Source organism: Melanostigma gelatinosum, assembly GCF_949748355.1.
Source record: "Melanostigma gelatinosum genome assembly, chromosome: 12".
NCBI lineage: Eukaryota > Metazoa > Chordata > Actinopteri > Perciformes > Zoarcidae > Melanostigma > Melanostigma gelatinosum.
The window spans coordinates 16,660,228-16,678,294 of record NC_136645.1 but is presented as its reverse complement, the minus strand read 5'-3'; the positions used below and the strand labels follow the sequence as shown (position 1 = coordinate 16,678,294).

Here is an 18,067-nt window from a genome sequence, read left to right as displayed (position 1 = left end):
AGAGAGTCTGTAAATACAGGGCCCGAAAGCAGAAGTGCCACAGCCCATATCCAGGACTTGGAGCAAACCGTCTGGGTGGGGCTTGGTCTGCAATAGGGGCATAATGAAGTCCCGGACAGCATCGAAGCCAAAGAACCGCTCAAAGTGTTTGAAGGTGTTTGTGCTGCTGCTGCTCTCAGTGTAGAAGCGGTCCCAAGTTGCTTTCTTATCCATGTTTTCAATCAGTTCAGCTAGGCAGAAACACAGATGGGATTATGTCACGAGTTAGTGAGTGAACATTAGCAGTAAAACACATACAACTTGCCTTAATGCCTCCATCCTTCTGTCATATTTGGAGGGACTTTATGCTAAAGTAAATTTAAAATCCATCAATTTAATGTGTCAAATGTCTTTTCTTTTAATATATGATTTAAGACCTTTTCTTGGGTCCTTAGAAGCCACTAAGCTCGGCATGAAGACAATCTACCAAGCTGACAAACTCAAATGACTCACATTGCTCATTAAAATAAAAAAGCAACATAAACTCAACAGTCCTGCATTGAATCCTCCCTTTGTGTACTTTATAATGCTCAGTTCATCTTTAAACTGTTAAATAGATGTGTTGATGTATCCAGGCTGTGTTATATTAGACTGCATTAGCTTGGTGTTGCCAACAAGTTTGCAACTGAGTGTGACGTTATTGCACAACAAAGTGCTACTTTATGGTCAGCTTCTGTAGCTAACATATCGGTGACAATTAGGTAAGACATCAGTGCACACACCTGCAACTCACTTTAACTTTTCTTTCTTACTTATTTGGAGGTTCACGCTATTCCCCCCCCAGACCACTCGCTGTGTGCAGACACCCTGCCTGAGTCTCGGTGCAGTGACAATACAATCAAAGGTGTTATGATGTGGTGCGTTCATGGACCCAAATGCAGACTCAGGACAGCAGAGTTATATTTCAAAAAACAATTTTATTTATTTCTCTCAGGCAGAGGAAAAGACAGGAAATACATAGTCAAAAAGGAGGCGTCTCTATGCGCTCCGCATGGGTCCAAGCCGGAAAGTGGCAAAATCCTCTGAGCGGCTGACGAAGCCGACAGGTAAACAGTCACGTCAAACACAGAGGCGCGTCCTCGCGCTCCGCTCTGATCCTAGCCGGAAAGTGGCTGGCAGGCAGGCTGGAACGTCTGTGTGATACCCGAGGCTCGACACAGGAACGACAAGACTACACAGTTGATCTCCGAGGAACTAACTGGAAGGCTTCTTCGTGCAGGTGAAAACCCGAGGCTCGACACTGGACGGTAGGTAAGTTGAACAGGTAAGGTAACCCTCCGCTCTGATCCTAGCCGGAAAGTGGCTGGCAGGCAGGCTGGAACGTCTGTGTGATACCCGAGGCTCGACACTGGACGTCATCTAAATTGAACACAAAAACAGATTGTTAGAGCTAGAAGAGCTAGAAGAGGAGCGAGAATAAATAGGAGTGGAGAAGACACAAGAGGAGGGAGGAGATGGGTCACAGCGAGTGGAGGAGCCAGTCCTGCGTTGTAAGGCTGGGATTCTACGGAGGATGATCCGTGGGGCGTCGGGGCGGTTGGGGAGAGGATGAGGAAAGTCCTCCACGTGAAGCGTCGTCCCGCCTGAAGGTTTAAATAAATAAATACAACCATCAGACCACTGCTCCACATCGTGGAAACAAACCAAGGACTGTTACATCATATAGACTTCTCTGCAGGCAGTTCTGTTAGTCATTCGGTATGTGAGTCTCAATGGGAGATGATGAAAGAAACGTATCAAAGTGTTAAAATACCTGTGTGACATTCAGGTTCTTTGTTCTTACCGTGCTCCTGGTTGGAGGGACTGTGTCCGTGCTGCCAGGGTTGTAGTCTGGTGGGGGACTAGGTGAGGAGCTAGAAGAGGAGCTAGAAGAAGAGAGAGAAGAAATATGAGTGGAGAAGACACAAGAGGAGGGAGGAGATGGGTCACAGCGAGTGGAGGAGCCAGTCCTGCGTTGTAAGGCTGGGATTCTACGGAGGATGATCCGTGGGGAGTCGGGGCGGTTGGGGTCCGGGATGAGGAAAGTCCTCCACGTGAAGCGTCGTCGCGCCTGAAGGTTTAAAAAAATAAATACAACCATCAGACCACTGCTCCACATCGTGGAAACAAACCAAGGACTGTTACATCATATAGACTTCTCTGCAGGCAGTTCTGTTAGTCATTCGGTATGTGAGTCTCAATGGGAGATGATGAAAGAAACGTATCAAAGTGTTAAAATAACTGTGTGACATTCAGGTTCTTTGTTCTTACCGTGCTCCTGGTTGGAGGGACTGTGTCCGTGCTGCCAGGGTTGTAGTCTGGTGGGGGACTAGGTGAGGAGCTAGAAGAGGAGCTAGAAGAAGAGAGAGAAGAAATATGAGTGGAGAAGACACAAGAGGAGGGAGGAGATGGGTCACAGCGAGTGGAGGAGCCAGTCCTGCGTTGTGAGGCTGGGATTCTACGGAGGATGATCCGTGGGGAGTCGGGGCGGTTGGGGTCCGGGATGAGGAAAGACCTCCACGTGAAGCGTCGTCGCGCCTGAAGGTTTAAAAAAATAAATACAACCATCAGACCACTGCTCCACATCGTGGAAACAAACCAAGGACTGTTACATCATATAGACTTCTCTGCAGGAAGTTCTGTTAGTCATTCGGTATGTGAGTCTCAATGGGAGATGATGAAAGAAACTTATCAAAGTGTTAAAATAACTGTGTGACATTCAGGTTCTTTGTTCTTACCGTGCTCCTGGTTAGAGGGACTGTGTCCGTGCTGCCAGGGTTGTAGTCTGGTGGGGGACTAGGTGAGGAGCTAGAAGAGGAGCTAGAACAAGAGAGAGAAGAAATATGAGTGGAGAAGACACAAGAGGAGGGAGGAGATGGGTCACAGCGAGTGGAGGAGCCAGTCCTGCGTTGTAAGGCTGGGATTCTACGGAGGATGATCCGTGGGGAGTCGGGGCGGTTGGGGTCCGGGATGAGGAAAGTCCTCCACGTGAAGCGTCGTCGCGCCTGAAGGTTTAAAAAAATAAATACAACCATCAGACCACTGCTCCACATCGTGGAAACAAACCAAGGACTGTTACATCATATAGACTTCTCTGCAGGAAGTTCTGTTAGTCATTCGGTATGTGAGTCTCAATGGGAGATGATGAAAGAAACTTATCAAAGTGTTAAAATAACTGTGTGACATTCAGGTTCTTTGTTCTTACCGTGCTCCTGGTTGGAGGGACTGTGTCCGTGCTGCCAGGGTTGTAGTCTGGTGGGGGACTAGGTGAGGAGCTAGAAGAGGAGCTAGAACAAGAGAGAGAAGAAATATGAGTGGAGAAGACACAAGAGGAGGGAGGAGATGGGTCACAGCGAGTGGAGGAGCCAGTCCTGCGTTGTAAGGCTGGGATTCTACGGAGGATGATCCGTGGGGAGTCGGGGCGGTTGGGGTCCGGGATGAGGAAAGTCCTCCACGTGAAGCGTCGTCGCGCCTGAAGGTTTAAAAAAATAAATACAACCATCAGACCACTGCTCCACATCGTGGAAACAAACCAAGGACTGTTACATCATATAGACTTCTCTGCAGGCAGTTCTGTTAGTCATTCGGTATGTGAGTCTCAATGGGAGATGATGAAAGAAACTTATCAAAGTGTTAAAATAACTGTGTGACATTCAGGTTCTTTGTTCTTACCGTGCTCCTGGTTGGAGGGACTGTGTCCGTGCTGCCAGGGTTGTAGTCTGGTGGGGGACTAGGTGAGGAGCTAGAAGAGGAGCTAGAAGAAGAGAGAGAAGAAATAGGAGTGGAGAAGACACAAGAGGAGGGAGGAGATGGGTCACAGCGAGTGGAGGAGGAACGTAGGGGGACGTAGGGGAACTGTTGTGCCATCTGAGGGTAAAAACACACACAACCCTCAGACCACTGATCCATATCATAGTCATTTCTCATATCACATTGAAAGGATCAGTAGCACAAAGCAGTGTGACTAGATAGAAAGTAAATGTCATACAATAAATGATACGCTCGCAAAAGTATTAGCAGAAACAAACCCAGTACAGTGCAACATGTTTGCATTTGTTTCAGTGTTGTTACTGCAGGAGGCCTTCCATATGTCTACATTGACTAAAAGTCAGAAACATATCAGCACTTTTTCGATAGAAAATATCTTTTAGTGGTTCTTTCACTCTGCTGTTCATTGTGTTAATATGTATGAAAAATATCACAAGTATGTAGGAAATGTGTGAATTGTGAGTTAATATGGATTAAATATATTATCATGCGTGCATCACTTGTGATCCGTATCACCGAGAAGTTATATAAATATAAAGAAACAATATTTCTATTAGCATTTCTCAGTTTAAGCTAACGCTGGACGGTCGGGTCTATGAAGCTAACGTTAGCTAACCAAGAAAGCAGCTTTTGTTCAGATAAACTTGTTTAAACTTGGTCTCAACAGTCAAAAGTCAGTCCTAGTGGATTAATATACACTGATAACTGAAAATATTATCAATATTAGGATAAACATCGGTTCAGATAGATACATAAATAAATACATAAAAAACAGTGGTGGAAAAAGTATATAAATCTCGCTTTTTTCCTGCAAAAGTTGATCAGAATCAGACTTACCTTTATCAGTAACGTTAAGTCACGGATGCAGAAAAATCCTGGTTTGAAGGTGTTTCTTGGGAGGTTTCTTCGAGTGAAAGTAGATTTCGGCTTTTTCGAGTGAAAGTAGATTTCGGCTTTTTCTGACGGACCAACGGTTGGAACAGACTGAATTTAGAAAAAATGCACAATTTGGTAAACATGGTAACGATGGAACGTTCGACTGAGAACAGCTCGTTCTTACCTCAGAGTCTCCATCAGGTCCTCAACAGTCCTCCGCTGCACAAACAGACATTAAATACAACTTTAAGAGGAATATATCCACATGAGCTCAAATAATACAACTAACATGACATTGTGACTCAGTCTCCTGTCGCGTTTGAGAGTCACGTGACCTGCCCAGGGGTTAACCACACATTAAGTCTCCATTCAGGCCTATTTAAAAAACACGGTCTCATATAATGTCCAATAATATAGAGATGCATGTTTGCATGGAGGTTTGAGGGTGTCAGGTTGGACCCTGTCCTTGGTCCTATGTGGTCCTCCAGTGTCCACAGATTGACAGCACGTGGACCTGCTGTTTCACGTTTCCTACATTGTTGTGACAGGAAGCCAGAGTTTCAGAATAAGTGACACAAACATCAATTTGAAATAAAATGAAAACATATTTTCTGAGGTTTGTTTACTGGTCCACATCCTGTCTGTCTTTGGGCCATCGTTGGACAAATGTCTCTCCAGAGACATTACATTTACACACCCCTGCATCACACCTGTATTACTCTCTTTGATCCATTTTCTTTTGTTAAAGTAGAAACTTGATGTAACTTTACTAATTGATATTGTGCATAGTGGCATGTATGCACATGTTAAATGAGTTGTTTAACAAGTACTTGTGGGAAGAAGCAAAGGACACTGGTTGTCAAACACCATTATTGATAATGCCCATGAGAAGGGCTTATGTCGAAACATTTATCTGGCATGATTGCTAAAATGAAATGACACAAAGCTTTGTTGATGCCTTGTTTTTACCTGAGGTTCCCATCATCTTGTAGGCTTGAATGCCATGTTTTTAACTTCAAAATGAAATATAGTCTTTCAGCATTATGCATGTTAAAATGTGATACTGTGTCTCAAGGCTTGCCTTGCATTTATCATCAACATAACTGGCGCCAAATGACAGTTATGTGAAGCTTTTGACTTTGGATCAGTGTCCTCCTGAGGAACATAGTCATCATGTACTTTTTATGAGTATGCAAGCAGAAATCTTTACTCTAATTATCCTTAAATGGGCTGCAGTTAGGCTACAGACACAAGAGTTAGCTAGCGAACATAATCAGTAGGAAAGGGTTGCACCAAAAACACAACAAATACAAGTTATTCTCACAATCCTCAATCCTTACACAGAAGCCAGAAGGTTGCTGTTCAACAGCAGACTCTTAAATCATGATTGTCTCTCAGGTCTTGAAGCTTGGTCAAACTTCCAAAATCAACACAAGGATTATTTTCCTACTTTTTTTCATAACCAGTGTAAGTCTAGAAAACACACCTAAAAGATTTTACTCTACTATATTTTCGAGACCAACCTTCTTATGATTACAAATTAGTTTGAAATAAAATAACATACATAACAAATATGAGAACTGAAACAAACGGGAGATAATTGACACACTTATACAGGTAAAGGTTGTTCAATCAGGAGAAACTTAATTTACAGTGAACAAATACATTTATTAAATTGTGCAAAGTAAAGATTTTGGAGAGCCGACACTGGTGGGCTTGTTGAAGACAGTAGGGCAGGTTGAAGATCTATATGACGGCATGTGGCGTCATATAGATTGACTTCCTGTCTTCCTGAACGGTGCTTTCTGTAAGTGCTGACTTAGAATCGGTTTTTTCGCAGCCAGTGTTGGCCAACGTCTACGGGGAGGCGTTTAAATAACAGACTGCAGATCAGCTTCAACACCCCCACTTCCTCGGAACTGCTGCTGCCTTCCAGTGCTGTTGGAAATACTAGGGTTGCTCAATAAACGGCGTACGAACAAAACGAGCACAAATGTTGTGCTCTTGTTGGACTGTATTGATAACGTGCTGGCATTTCGGGTGTGATAGGCTGTTGGTGCCTTGCACGACTTTACGTTCAATCTTTAAAGGCTTGAATAGACAAATGAATAACCTGATAGAAACAGATCCGCCTCCTACTTAGTATTCAACCAATAGGCTTCCATCCGAAGAACCTATTCATGACTCGCGCACTCTGTCTAAGCGCCTTTTTAGCTTTTCATTCGCTCCTACAGAGTGAACTTTCTAGGTCCGTGCACGTTTAACTGCTGGACATAATACTTCTGTTACAAATAAACCGTATTGCTTGAATTGAGCTAAACGCCTCGACCTAAGTCTGTTCACCTGAGTTTTCTCCTCAACATGAGTTTCATTCACAACAGATAACGAGATAACGTCAGGTCGCACCGTTTCCTGGTGAACTCCAAAGGCTCGATGCTAACGCAGCTAGCTGCTAACAAGCTAACGCTACATGGGCGCCTCGGGTCATGTGATCTTGTCAGACAGAAACAACCAACGAGAGCTGAGGAAACATTACAAGCCCTTATGACCACAGACTGTGTGTTACAACGTATACATACAATATTCACAGAGTTGCACGTTATATAGTTTGATAAATTAATTTCAAACAGCGTGTCTATTTGTCTTCCCATATTCTCCGTCGGTGACACATCTTTTACTTCTTTGTATTTTTCATGCTCAACCAGCAGAGAGCGACATTTAACCATAGACTTTGTGCATTTAACCAACGTCACTTTAAAGTCCCCATTTCTGATTTTGCTTTGTTCATTTAGCTGCTATCTGCCAGCATCTCAGCTGCACTCAAATCCACTAGAGCCCATCGAAAAAACACTAGATGTAGTAGACCAGGGGTGCCCACACTTTTTCGGCTTGAGAGCTACTTTTAAAATGACCAAGTCAACATGATCTACCTACATTCATAAAGAGGTCATTCTTTGTCCTGCATTGAATCCTCCCTTTGTGTACTTTATAATGCTCAGTTCATCTTTAAACTGTTAAATAGATGTGTTGATGTATCCAGGCTGTGTTATATTAGACTGCATTAGCTTGGTGTTGCCAACAAGTTTGCAACTGAGTGTCACGTTATTGCACAACAAAGTGCTACTTTATGGTCAGCTTCTGTAGCTAACATATCGGTGACAATTAGGTAAGACATCAGTGCACACACCTGCAACTCACTTTAACTTTTCTTTCTTACTTATTTGGAGGTTCACGCTATTCCCCCCCCCCAGACCACTCGCTGTGTGCAGACACCCTGCCTGAGTCTCGGTGCAGTGACAATACAATCAAAGGTGTTATGATGTGGTGCGTTCATGGACCCAAATGCAGACTCAGGACAGCAGAGTTATATTTCAAAAAACAATTTTATTTATTTCTCTCAGGCAGAGGAAAAGACAGGAAATACATAGTCAAAAAGGAGGCGTCTCTATGCGCTCCGCATGGGTCCAAGCCGGAAAGTGGCAAAATCCTCTGAGCGGCTGACGAAGCCGACAGGTAAACAGTCACGTCAAACACAGAGGCGCGTCCTCGCGCTCCGCTCTGATCCTAGCCGGAAAGTGGCTGGCAGGCAGGCTGGAACGTCTGTGTGATACCCGAGGCTCGACACAGGAACGCCAAGACTACACAGTTGATCTCCGAGGAACTAACTGGAAGGCTTCTTCGTGCAGGTGAAAACCCGAGGCTCGACACTGGACGGCAGGTAAGTTGAACAGGTAAGGTAACCCTCCGCTCTGATCCTAGCCGGAAAGTGGCTGGCAGGCAGGCTGGAACGTCTGTGTGATACCCGAGGCTCGACACAGGAACGCCAAGACTACACAGTTGATCTCCGAGGAACTAACTGGAAGGCTTCTTCGTGCAGGTGAAAACCCGAGGCTCGACACTGGACGGTAGGTAAGTTGAACAGGTAAGGTAACCCTCCGCTCTGATCCTAGCCGGAAAGTGGCTGGCAGGCAGGCTGGAACGTCTGTGTGATACCCGAGGCTCGACACTGGACGTCATCTAAATTTAACACAAAAACAGATTGTTAGAGCTAGAAGAGCTAGAAGAGGAGCGAGAATAAATAGGAGTGGAGAAGACACAAGAGGAGGGAGGAGATGGGTCACAGCGAGTGGAGGAGCCAGTCCTGCGTTGTAAGGCTGGGATTCTACGGAGGATGATCCGTGGGGCGTCGGGGCGGTTGGGGAGAGGATGAGGAAAGTCCTCCACGTGAAGCGTCGTCCCGCCTGAAGGTTTAAAAAAATAAATACAACCATCAGACCACTGCTCCACATCGTGGAAACAAACCAAGGACTGTTACATCATATAGACTTCTCTGCAGGAAGTTCTGTTAGTCATTCGGTATGTGAGTCTCAATGGGAGATGATGAAAGAAACTTATCAAAGTGTTAAAATAACTGTGTGACATTCAGGTTCTTTGTTCTTACCGTGCTCCTGGTTGGAGGGACTGTGTCCGTGCTGCCAGGGTTGTAGTCTGGTGGGGGACTAGGTGAGGAGCTAGAAGAGGAGCTAGAAGAAGAGAGAGAAGAAATATGAGTGGAGAAGACACAAGAGGAGGGAGGAGATGGGTCACAGCGAGTGGAGGAGCCAGTCCTGCGTTGTAAGGCTGGGATTCTACGGAGGATGATCCGTGGGGAGTCGGGGCGGTTGGGGTCCGGGATGAGGAAAGTCCTCCACGTGAAGCGTCGTCGCGCCTGAAGGTTTAAAAAAATAAATACAACCATCAGACCACTGCTCCACATCGTGGAAACAAACCAAGGACTGTTACATCATATAGACTTCTCTGCAGGAAGTTCTGTTAGTCATTCGGTATGTGAGTCTCAATGGGAGATGATGAAAGAAACGTATCAAAGTGTTAAAATAACTGTGTGACATTCAGGTTCTTTGTTCTTACCGTGCTCCTGGTTGGAGGGACTGTGTCCGTGCTGCCAGGGTTGTAGTCTGGTGGGGGACTAGGTGAGGAGCTAGAAGAGGAGCTAGAAGAAGAGAGAGAAGAAATAGGAGTGGAGAAGACACAAGAGGAGGGAGGAGATGGGTCACAGCGAGTGGAGGAGCCAGTCCTGCGTTGTAAGGCTGGGATTCTACGGAGGATGATCCATGGGGAGTCGGGGCGGTTGGGGTCCGGGATGAGGAAAGACCTCCACGTGAAGCGTCGTCGCGCCTGAAGGTTTAAAAAAATGAATACAACCATCAGACCACTGCTCCACATCGTGGAAACAAACCAAGGACTGTTACATCATATAGACTTCTCTGCAGGAAGTTCTGTTAGTCATTCGGTATGTGAGTCTCAATGGGAGATGATGAAAGAAACTTATCAAAGTGTTAAAATAACTGTGTGACATTCAGGTTCTTTGTTCTTACCGTGCTCCTGGTTGGAGGGACTGTGTCCGTGCTGCCAGGGTTGTAGTCTGGTGGGGGACTAGGTGAGGAGCTAGAAGAGGAGCTAGAACAAGAGAGAGAAGAAATATGAGTGGAGAAGACACAAGAGGAGGGAGGAGATGGGTCACAGCGAGTGGAGGAGCCAGTCCTGCGTTGTAAGGCTGGGATTCTACGGAGGATGATCCGTGGGGAGTCGGGGCGGTTGGGGTCCGGGATGAGGAAAGTCCTCCACGTGAAGCGTCGTCGCGCCTGAAGGTTTAAAAAAATAAATACAACCATCAGACCACTGCTCCACATCGTGGAAACAAACCAAGGACTGTTACATCATATAGACTTCTCTGCAGGAAGTTCTGTTAGTCATTCGGTATGTGAGTCTCAATGGGAGATGATGAAAGAAACTTATCAAAGTGTTAAAATAACTGTGTGACATTCAGGTTCTTTGTTCTTACCGTGCTCCTGGTTGGAGGGACTGTGTCCGTGCTGCCAGGGTTGTAGTCTGGTGGGGGACTAGGTGAGGAGCTAGAAGAGGAGCTAGAAGAAGAGAGAGAAGAAATAGGAGTGGAGAAGACACAAGAGGAGGGAGGAGATGGGTCACAGCGAGTGGAGGAGGAACGTAGGGGGACGTAGGGGAACTGTTGTGCCATCTGAGGGTAAAAACACACACAACCCTCAGACCACTGATCCATATCATAGTCATTTCTCATATCACATTGAAAGGATCAGTAGCACAAAGCAGTGTGACTAGATAGAAAGTAAATGTCATACAATAAATGATACGCTCGCAAAAGTATTAGCAGAAACAAACCCAGTACAGTGCAACATGTTTGCATTTGTTTCACTCGGTTCTTTCACTCTGCTGTTCATTGTGTTAATATGTATGAAAAATATCACAAGTATGTAGGAAATGTGTGAATTGTGAGTTAATATGGATTAAATATATTATCATGCGTGCATCACTTGTGATCCGTATCACCGAGAAGTTATATAAATATAAAGAAACAATATTTCTATTAGCATTTCTCAGTTTAAGCTAACGCTGGACGGTCGGGTCTATAAAGCTAACGTTAGCTAACCAAGAAAGCAGCTTTTGTTCAGATAAACTTGTTTAAACTTGGTCTCAACAGTCAAAAGTCAGTCCTAGTGGATTAATATACACTGATAACTGAAAATATTATCAATATTAGGATAAACATCGGTTCAGATAGATACATAAATAAATACATAAAAAACAGTGGTGGAAAAAGTATATAAATCTCGCTTTTTTCCTGCAAAAGTTGATCAGAATCAGACTTACCTTTATCAGTAACGTTAAGTCACGGATGCAGAAAAATCCTGGTTTGAAGGTGTTTCTTGGGAGGTTTCTTCGAGTGAAAGTAGATTTCGGCTTTTTCGAGTGAAAGTAGATTTCGGCTTTTTCTGACGGACCAACGGTTGGAACAGACTGAATTTAGAAAAAATGCACAATTTGGTAAACATGGTAACGATGGAACGTTCGACTGAGAACAGCTCGTTCTTACCTCAGAGTCTCCATCAGGTCCTCAACAGTCCTCCGCTGCACAAACAGACATTAAATACAACTTTAAGAGGAATATATCCACATGAGCTCAAATAATACAACTAACATGACATTGTGACTCAGTCTCCTGTCGCGTTTGAGAGTCACGTGACCTGCCCAGGGGTTAACCACACATTAAGTCTCCATTCAGGCCTATTTAAAAAACACGGTCTCATATAATGTCCAATAATATAGAGATACATGTTTGCATGGAGGTTTGAGGGTGTCAGGTTGGACCCTGTCCTTGGTCCTATGTGGTCCTCCAGTGTCCACAGATTGACAGCACGTGGACCTGCTGTTTCACGTTTCCTACATTGTTGTGACAGGAAGCCAGAGTTTCAGAATACGTGACACAAACATCAATTTGAAATAAAATGAAAACATATTTTCTGAGGTTTGTTTACTGGTCCACATCCTGTCTGTCTTTGGGCCATCGTTGGACAAATGTCTCTCCAGAGACATTACATTTACACACCCCTGCATCACACCTGTATTACTCTCTTTGATCCATTTTCTTTTGTTAAAGTAGAAACTTGATGTAACTTTACTAATTGATATTGTGCATAGTGGCATGTATACACATGTTAAATGAGTTGTTTAACAAGTACTTGTGGGAAGAAGCAAAGGACACTGGTTGTCAAACACCATTATTGATAATGCCCATGAGAAGGGCTTATGTCGAAACATTTATCTGGCATGATTGCTAAAATGAAATGACACAAAGCTTTGTTGATGCCTTGTTTTTACCTGAGGTTCCCATCATCTTGTAGGCTTGAATGCCATGTTTTTAACTTCAAAATGAAATATACTCTTTCATCATTACGCATGTTAAAATGTGATACTGTGTCTCAAGGCTTGCCTTGCATTTATCATCAACATAACTGGCGCCAAATGACAGTTATGTGAAGCTATGTGAAGTTATGTGAAGTAGGAAAGGGTTGCACCAAAAACACAACAAATACAAGTTATTCTCACAATCCTCAATCCTTACACAGAAGCCAGAAGGTTGCTGTTCAAAAGCAGACTCTTAAATCATGATTGTCTCTCAGGTCTTGAAGCTTGGTCAAACTTCCAAAATCAACACAAAGATTATTTTCCTACTTTTTTTCATAACCAGTGTAAGTCTAGAAAACACACCTAAAAGATTTTACTCTACTATATTTTCGAGACCAACCTTCTTATGATTACAAATTAGTTTGAAATAAAATAACATACATAACAAATATGAGAACTGAAACAAACGGGAGATAATTGACACACTTATACAGGTAAAGGTTGTTCAATCAGGAGAAACTTAATTTACAGTGAACAAATACATTTATTAAATTGTGCAAAGTAAAGATTTTGGAGAGCCGACACTGGTGGGCTTGTTGAAGACAGTAGGGCAGGTTGAAGATCTATATGACGGCATGTGGCGTGGGACTGAGTTCAATGAGCTCAGTAGGAGAAACCTTGAGCACTGGATGTGATGATGAATTGGGAGGAGGGTCACATCGATTCTGAAATGACAGCTGACTGCAGAGAAGAGAACAGGTCTTTAAAGTTTGACAGAAAATATATGATTGGCTGAGGGAGGCCAAGGCGAAATCGCCCACTGTCAACTGGTAGAGTAGGAGTCAGAGAGATTTGTGAGTGAATGAGAGCATAAAAACACTGTCCTAATGTAGGAAGTTAGAGTAAATCCCAACATTTTACATAGTTAATTATTTTACAACTGTATGATTATAAATACTATATTGCAAAATAGCACTCCTAAGCAAAGTTCTCTAAGTTTTACTTCCTTTACTCTGGCACAAAAACAATATTTTTGTCTCTTGCGTTGCAGATTGCAGATATTTTAAATCATACATACAACAAGTCACAACAAAAGTTTAAGCTGTTGCAAATAACTCCACAAATGATCCTTTTAACATTGTTAAGCTGTCTGTGTTTGCGAATTCATATTCAAATGCTAATACTGTATATTGCATCCCGTGTACTGTATGGTAACTATATCCACACCCAAATCTCACCACCTGAGTTTGGGAATTAGTCAGTTGATGGATTTAAGACCTTAAAACTGTTTTGAACTGAATCATTTGGTGGATAATAGTTATTAAGACAAATAATAAGTCTTTCTATTCATTATTTTTTGTTTGCGTAGCACGTTTCACTGCTCTGATTGGAAGAAGCCCAATTTGCATTTTACTAAGAATTTTTTCGACATACTATACTGACTTTGTTATGACTTTATTCAACACGGTATACTATGACTTTTTTATGACTATCCGACATAATCCATGACTTTTGACAACCATCTAATTCATCTCTCCTGATCATTCACTGAAGACTGGATCAGTGGTGTTGTATCACAACAGAAACACTATCGAAAGACAACATTTAGTGACACATAGGGAATGTGGAGAATATGAACAAAACCTATAAAAAGACATATTTAGTTGATTTCAAAACTCAATAACGATGTGTTTAAAGTTTTGTCAACCTCTCTGAAAACTGACTTTTCAATCTCAACAAATAAATGGATACGCTAAATGAACAAGAAGTCCTTAAAGTGCTCCAAACATGTATGATTCCATGATAAATGGGCACAGCAATACGACTGAAAGCTCCAGAACAGCCACTAAATGGGTATTGTGGTGATATTGTTGAGTCAAATAGAAAAGTGATTACCTTCATCTCTATGTAGGCCTAATATCATGTCAATTAATCTCAATCCAATTACTTTGTGTAAAATACATTGTTTGGTTTATGAGGTTGGCCATGTATGAGATTGGCTGAATGCATTGAAATGAAGAATAGCCTATCTACAGCCACATGATGTGGAATGCTGAGTTACGCAGTAATTGACCACGTGGTGGAGATGTTGGGCAGGCAATTTAAGTATGCCACCAGGTTTCTTGTTTTTCTTTTAATAGTTTTTGTGAACATGTTGAAAATAAAATGTATCACCGTGCTAATGTGTGTGTTGTTATAGGCTACACACTTGTGTATAATGTTTGTTGTAACATAATCGTTCTGTCTCAAAGAAGGAGAATATCGTTACGGCTCCATAAATATTGAATATTTAGGGTCTAAAATCTGTGTTTATTCCATAAATCTAACATCAGTAAATGAAAATCTTATACTATAAACCTTTGGTCACGGTGGATTTCAGTAAAAAGTCTCTACACAAACAAATCTCTTCCGACTGACATCAGAAGAGTGTCGCCGCCATAACCAAATTTACACGCCATGCTGCAATTAATCAGAGGTAAATATTTCATGCCCGACACCACAGTGACACATTTCAGACCTCCTACATGATGCATGCGTGACGTCAGTAAATGTAACAAGACAAAGGCTTTCCCCGCCGACGAGTCAGCGGAGCCGAGTGGGCAGAGGGAGTCTGTGTAGCGTCGCGTCTGTTCGGTGAGACATCAGAGCCGCACGTGTTGACGCAGACTCTTTCTACCGGTCGGCTGAGAGGGATGGATGCTTTTTAATCAACCGCTCATTATGACACTAATGATATCCACGCACATGCTGCTACTGTGGTACAGGGAGCAACGATACCATTGACGATATGAAACCAATGCTGTAGTGTTATCTCCTTGCAGTCAAAATCACATAAAGATGAAAATTGCATTTAGCTCCTTCATATACGACACTGGCTTTGTTTGGGTCGGTAACCTGGGCTATGAAAGCAGACGGTGACCCGGTGTCTTGATGCACCTAAACCCTCTGGACATATGGTACCTGACAATAGACAATTAAAAAGTGCCGTCGTCAATCGTTCACTGTCAGAGAAGTCAAAGACATCTTGATTCGATTTAGCCCGTGGCTTATCGAGACTAAATAATCAAAAATGTTGTAAAATCCAGGAGGATGCTGATATCTAGTGATAGACAAGATCATTCTAATATTGCAGCATTATGAGAGCACACAGCCAGATCCTATAATACTGGCTGAATTAATGTCACACTACAAAAAGGAGACTTTTACACTTTCATTGTGGCTCAGCGACAAGTTTAGTTTTCTGTAAAGAAGAATAATGTACAAAGAAAGATCAGATATCAGCCGTGTACTGTGATGACAGATTTGAGAGTATGGCCTGTCACTGGGATGGAATTAACCTGGTATGCAATGCTCCTACACAGATAATAATAAGAGCACAAACACTAATGCATGGTGGAGAGAGACAGGTAGAAACCAAAGAGTTTAGGGAGACAGGAAGTCTGTTCTCACTGATCAGCCTATCCTTAATAATCTCCTACTGACTTTCAAGCAACATACAAATAATCTACAGGGCAGAATTAATTATCTAATAATACAGATCACAATTAAATGAACTAGATTAGGTGCAGTATTAACCCTTTGCAAACAGAGTGTCTAACCATTGTTTGATATGCATGTAGTGATTACAGGTCTCAGGAGATTTAAAGGTTTAGGTTTACTAAGTGCCATGTTACTGCGAATGCAGTTCTGTTCATTTAGATTGTCGTTATACTGAAAACAAAACAAAACAGTACAATTATACTAATGCTAATCTGATTAAATGATGGAGATTATAATTTTCGCTATAATCCTATAGTCTGGTGCAGAACCAGTAGTCACCACTGCTTTATCATGTAAATATATCATATAAATCAGAAACATCTCATGGTTCCTCAGGCACTGTCCTCCAAACTCTGAGCCACAGGTGATGAGTGCACTGAGGGTAAGACGGTAAATAACTGCCATAATTACAGTACTTGATTTGTCTTCTTTATTAACAGTTTACAAGCAAAAACTTGGGAGAAATGTGTAGCTGTGCAAAGGATGACTGTAACAGAGTAGTGCGTCAGTCATCAAGGCATCAACTTTCAGAGTTTATGAGCCTGATGCTCATCATTTGTTGTATTCCTGGCAGTGAGCCATAATCATCTGACCGGCCAGGTTGAGCTGGACTTACCTGGAAAGAGCTGCGATGTTCCCTATAGTGTAGAAGACGGCGAAAAGCTTTAATCCATTCGGAAGGAACAGCAGTGCTGAACCCTGACAACACAGCAAAGAAGTCTCAGTCAGCTACACAGAATAATGTCACCAAACTTTAAAATAGGGACAAGTGGAAAGTATCTAAATGAGTCCTGGATTCTGATATGATTGAAGGCTTACATCTATGTCATTTATTTTTTTTGGAACAAACAAAACGCAACAAGGACTTCTGCGGCTCCCCTAGTGGCAAAATACTATAGGAGGCTTTGTAATGATTCGCTGCCTGTGTGTCATGAATGCCCACTATCTGGACCACTTTCAGTGAAAGAGACTAGTGTCACGCTGTGAGTGTGAACAGAGTGTGCATTTCACCATGGGAGGAATAACATTTAGACTAAGCTTTTAAAAAGATGGGAGCATTTTACTCAAGTGTTGGTTGTAAGAACATTTAAATAACCTGCAGATAACAACTGCATCTCACAGAAGGAGCAAATTCTGGACATTGCTTATTTCTACAGAAAAAGGGGAGCACGGGGCAGCCTTGTGGCTCCGCGCCCGACTCTGTGACTTTCACCACCCAGGCCTACATGGGTTCTGTTGGGGCTTTGTCAGAGTGAATCCCTATGTGGTGGCTTCAAAGTGTTATCAGCAAGTGCAGCCAGTGACAAGACTTCCTGTCATTTCAACTGCAGACTACGCTCTACAAACTGAAACTTTCAGCTCTTTGCCGACAGCAAGCAACCTATAAGTGTTAATTAAAGTGTAAGTGACATGTGTCAGTCACTATCATCTGCAAGCGTGCAAGAGAACAGGAATTTGTCTAGATGGTATTTGCGCTGAGCCATGTTAGTTTGAGAGTTTCATAATGCCTATAAATCCAACATAATACAAGAAAAAAATAACTTGGCCCATAACCCAACAACAGTAATAGTGTTACGTATGCTCTGCAATTCCTAATGTCAGTATGAAGTCCAACAGAACATAAAAGATGCCTTTTTCCAACATGAAAGGCAGAGACACTCACGAGTATTGAACACAGGATGCCTCCAGCAAAGCATATGACAAAGAACTTCACCCTGGTGCTGTAGCTGAGAGTGCTGGCATCGAGGACCTGGTGAGAACAATGGGAGGATGTCACAAGACGAGTCTAATGACCCGCAGAAAGACTCACAGGCTTTCTACTGGGGATTTAACCATGTTGGCTAGAGCCAAACAGAGAACACACAGCGACAATAATATCTTTAAACACAAATGGCACAGGTCTACATTACAGACAGAGAGCATTACTCTGTACACTGAAGTTAGGCAAAAGAACCAATACAACCAAACTACGGAGCACCTCTTGGGTCACATGATAGAAAAAGACTTCATGTGTATTGAGTTTCTTTTTCCACCATGTGACCCCAGAAGGGATCCGTACCAAACTGTACAGAATAATCTGCAAGAAAATGCAGAATTGCAACCTTGGCAGACTATGGTGTGCCAGAGTGAAACTTGTAATTCT

General features: G+C 42.8%; 1 protein-coding gene and 1 long non-coding RNA gene across 5 annotated transcripts; both read right to left on the bottom strand.

The window, feature by feature from the left end:
• Positions 1-3,228: 3,228 nt before the first annotated feature.
• Positions 3,229-5,017, bottom strand: LOC306785574. 3 transcript variants are annotated; one of them, XR_013772431.1, is made up of 4 exons: positions 4,847-5,017; positions 4,624-4,770; positions 3,691-3,772; positions 3,229-3,490 (listed from the first exon to the last, which is right to left on the bottom strand). It is a non-coding gene; the product is annotated as an uncharacterized lncRNA (long non-coding RNA). The 3 variants fall into 3 exon arrangements; XR_013772432.1 differs by having other exon boundaries at positions 4,624-4,745; XR_013772430.1 differs by having other exon boundaries at positions 4,624-5,017.
• Positions 5,018-8,026: 3,009 nt separating this feature from the next.
• LOC306785535 (uncharacterized protein) lies at positions 8,027-16,526 on the bottom strand. 2 transcript variants are annotated; one of them, XM_079279954.1, is made up of 8 exons: positions 11,573-16,526; positions 11,350-11,496; positions 10,505-10,699; positions 10,038-10,304; positions 9,571-9,837; positions 9,104-9,370; positions 8,784-8,903; positions 8,027-8,679 (listed from the first exon to the last, which is right to left on the bottom strand). In XM_079279954.1, exons 3-8 carry the CDS (start codon positions 10,697-10,699, stop codon positions 8,515-8,517), a joined length of 1,281 nt encoding a protein of 426 aa, XP_079136080.1. In that variant the 5' UTR covers positions 11,350-11,496; positions 11,573-16,526; the 3' UTR covers positions 8,027-8,514. The 2 variants fall into 2 exon arrangements, with proteins under 2 accessions (XP_079136080.1, XP_079136081.1); XM_079279955.1 differs by having other exon boundaries at positions 11,350-11,471.
• Positions 16,527-18,067: the final 1,541 nt, after the last annotated feature.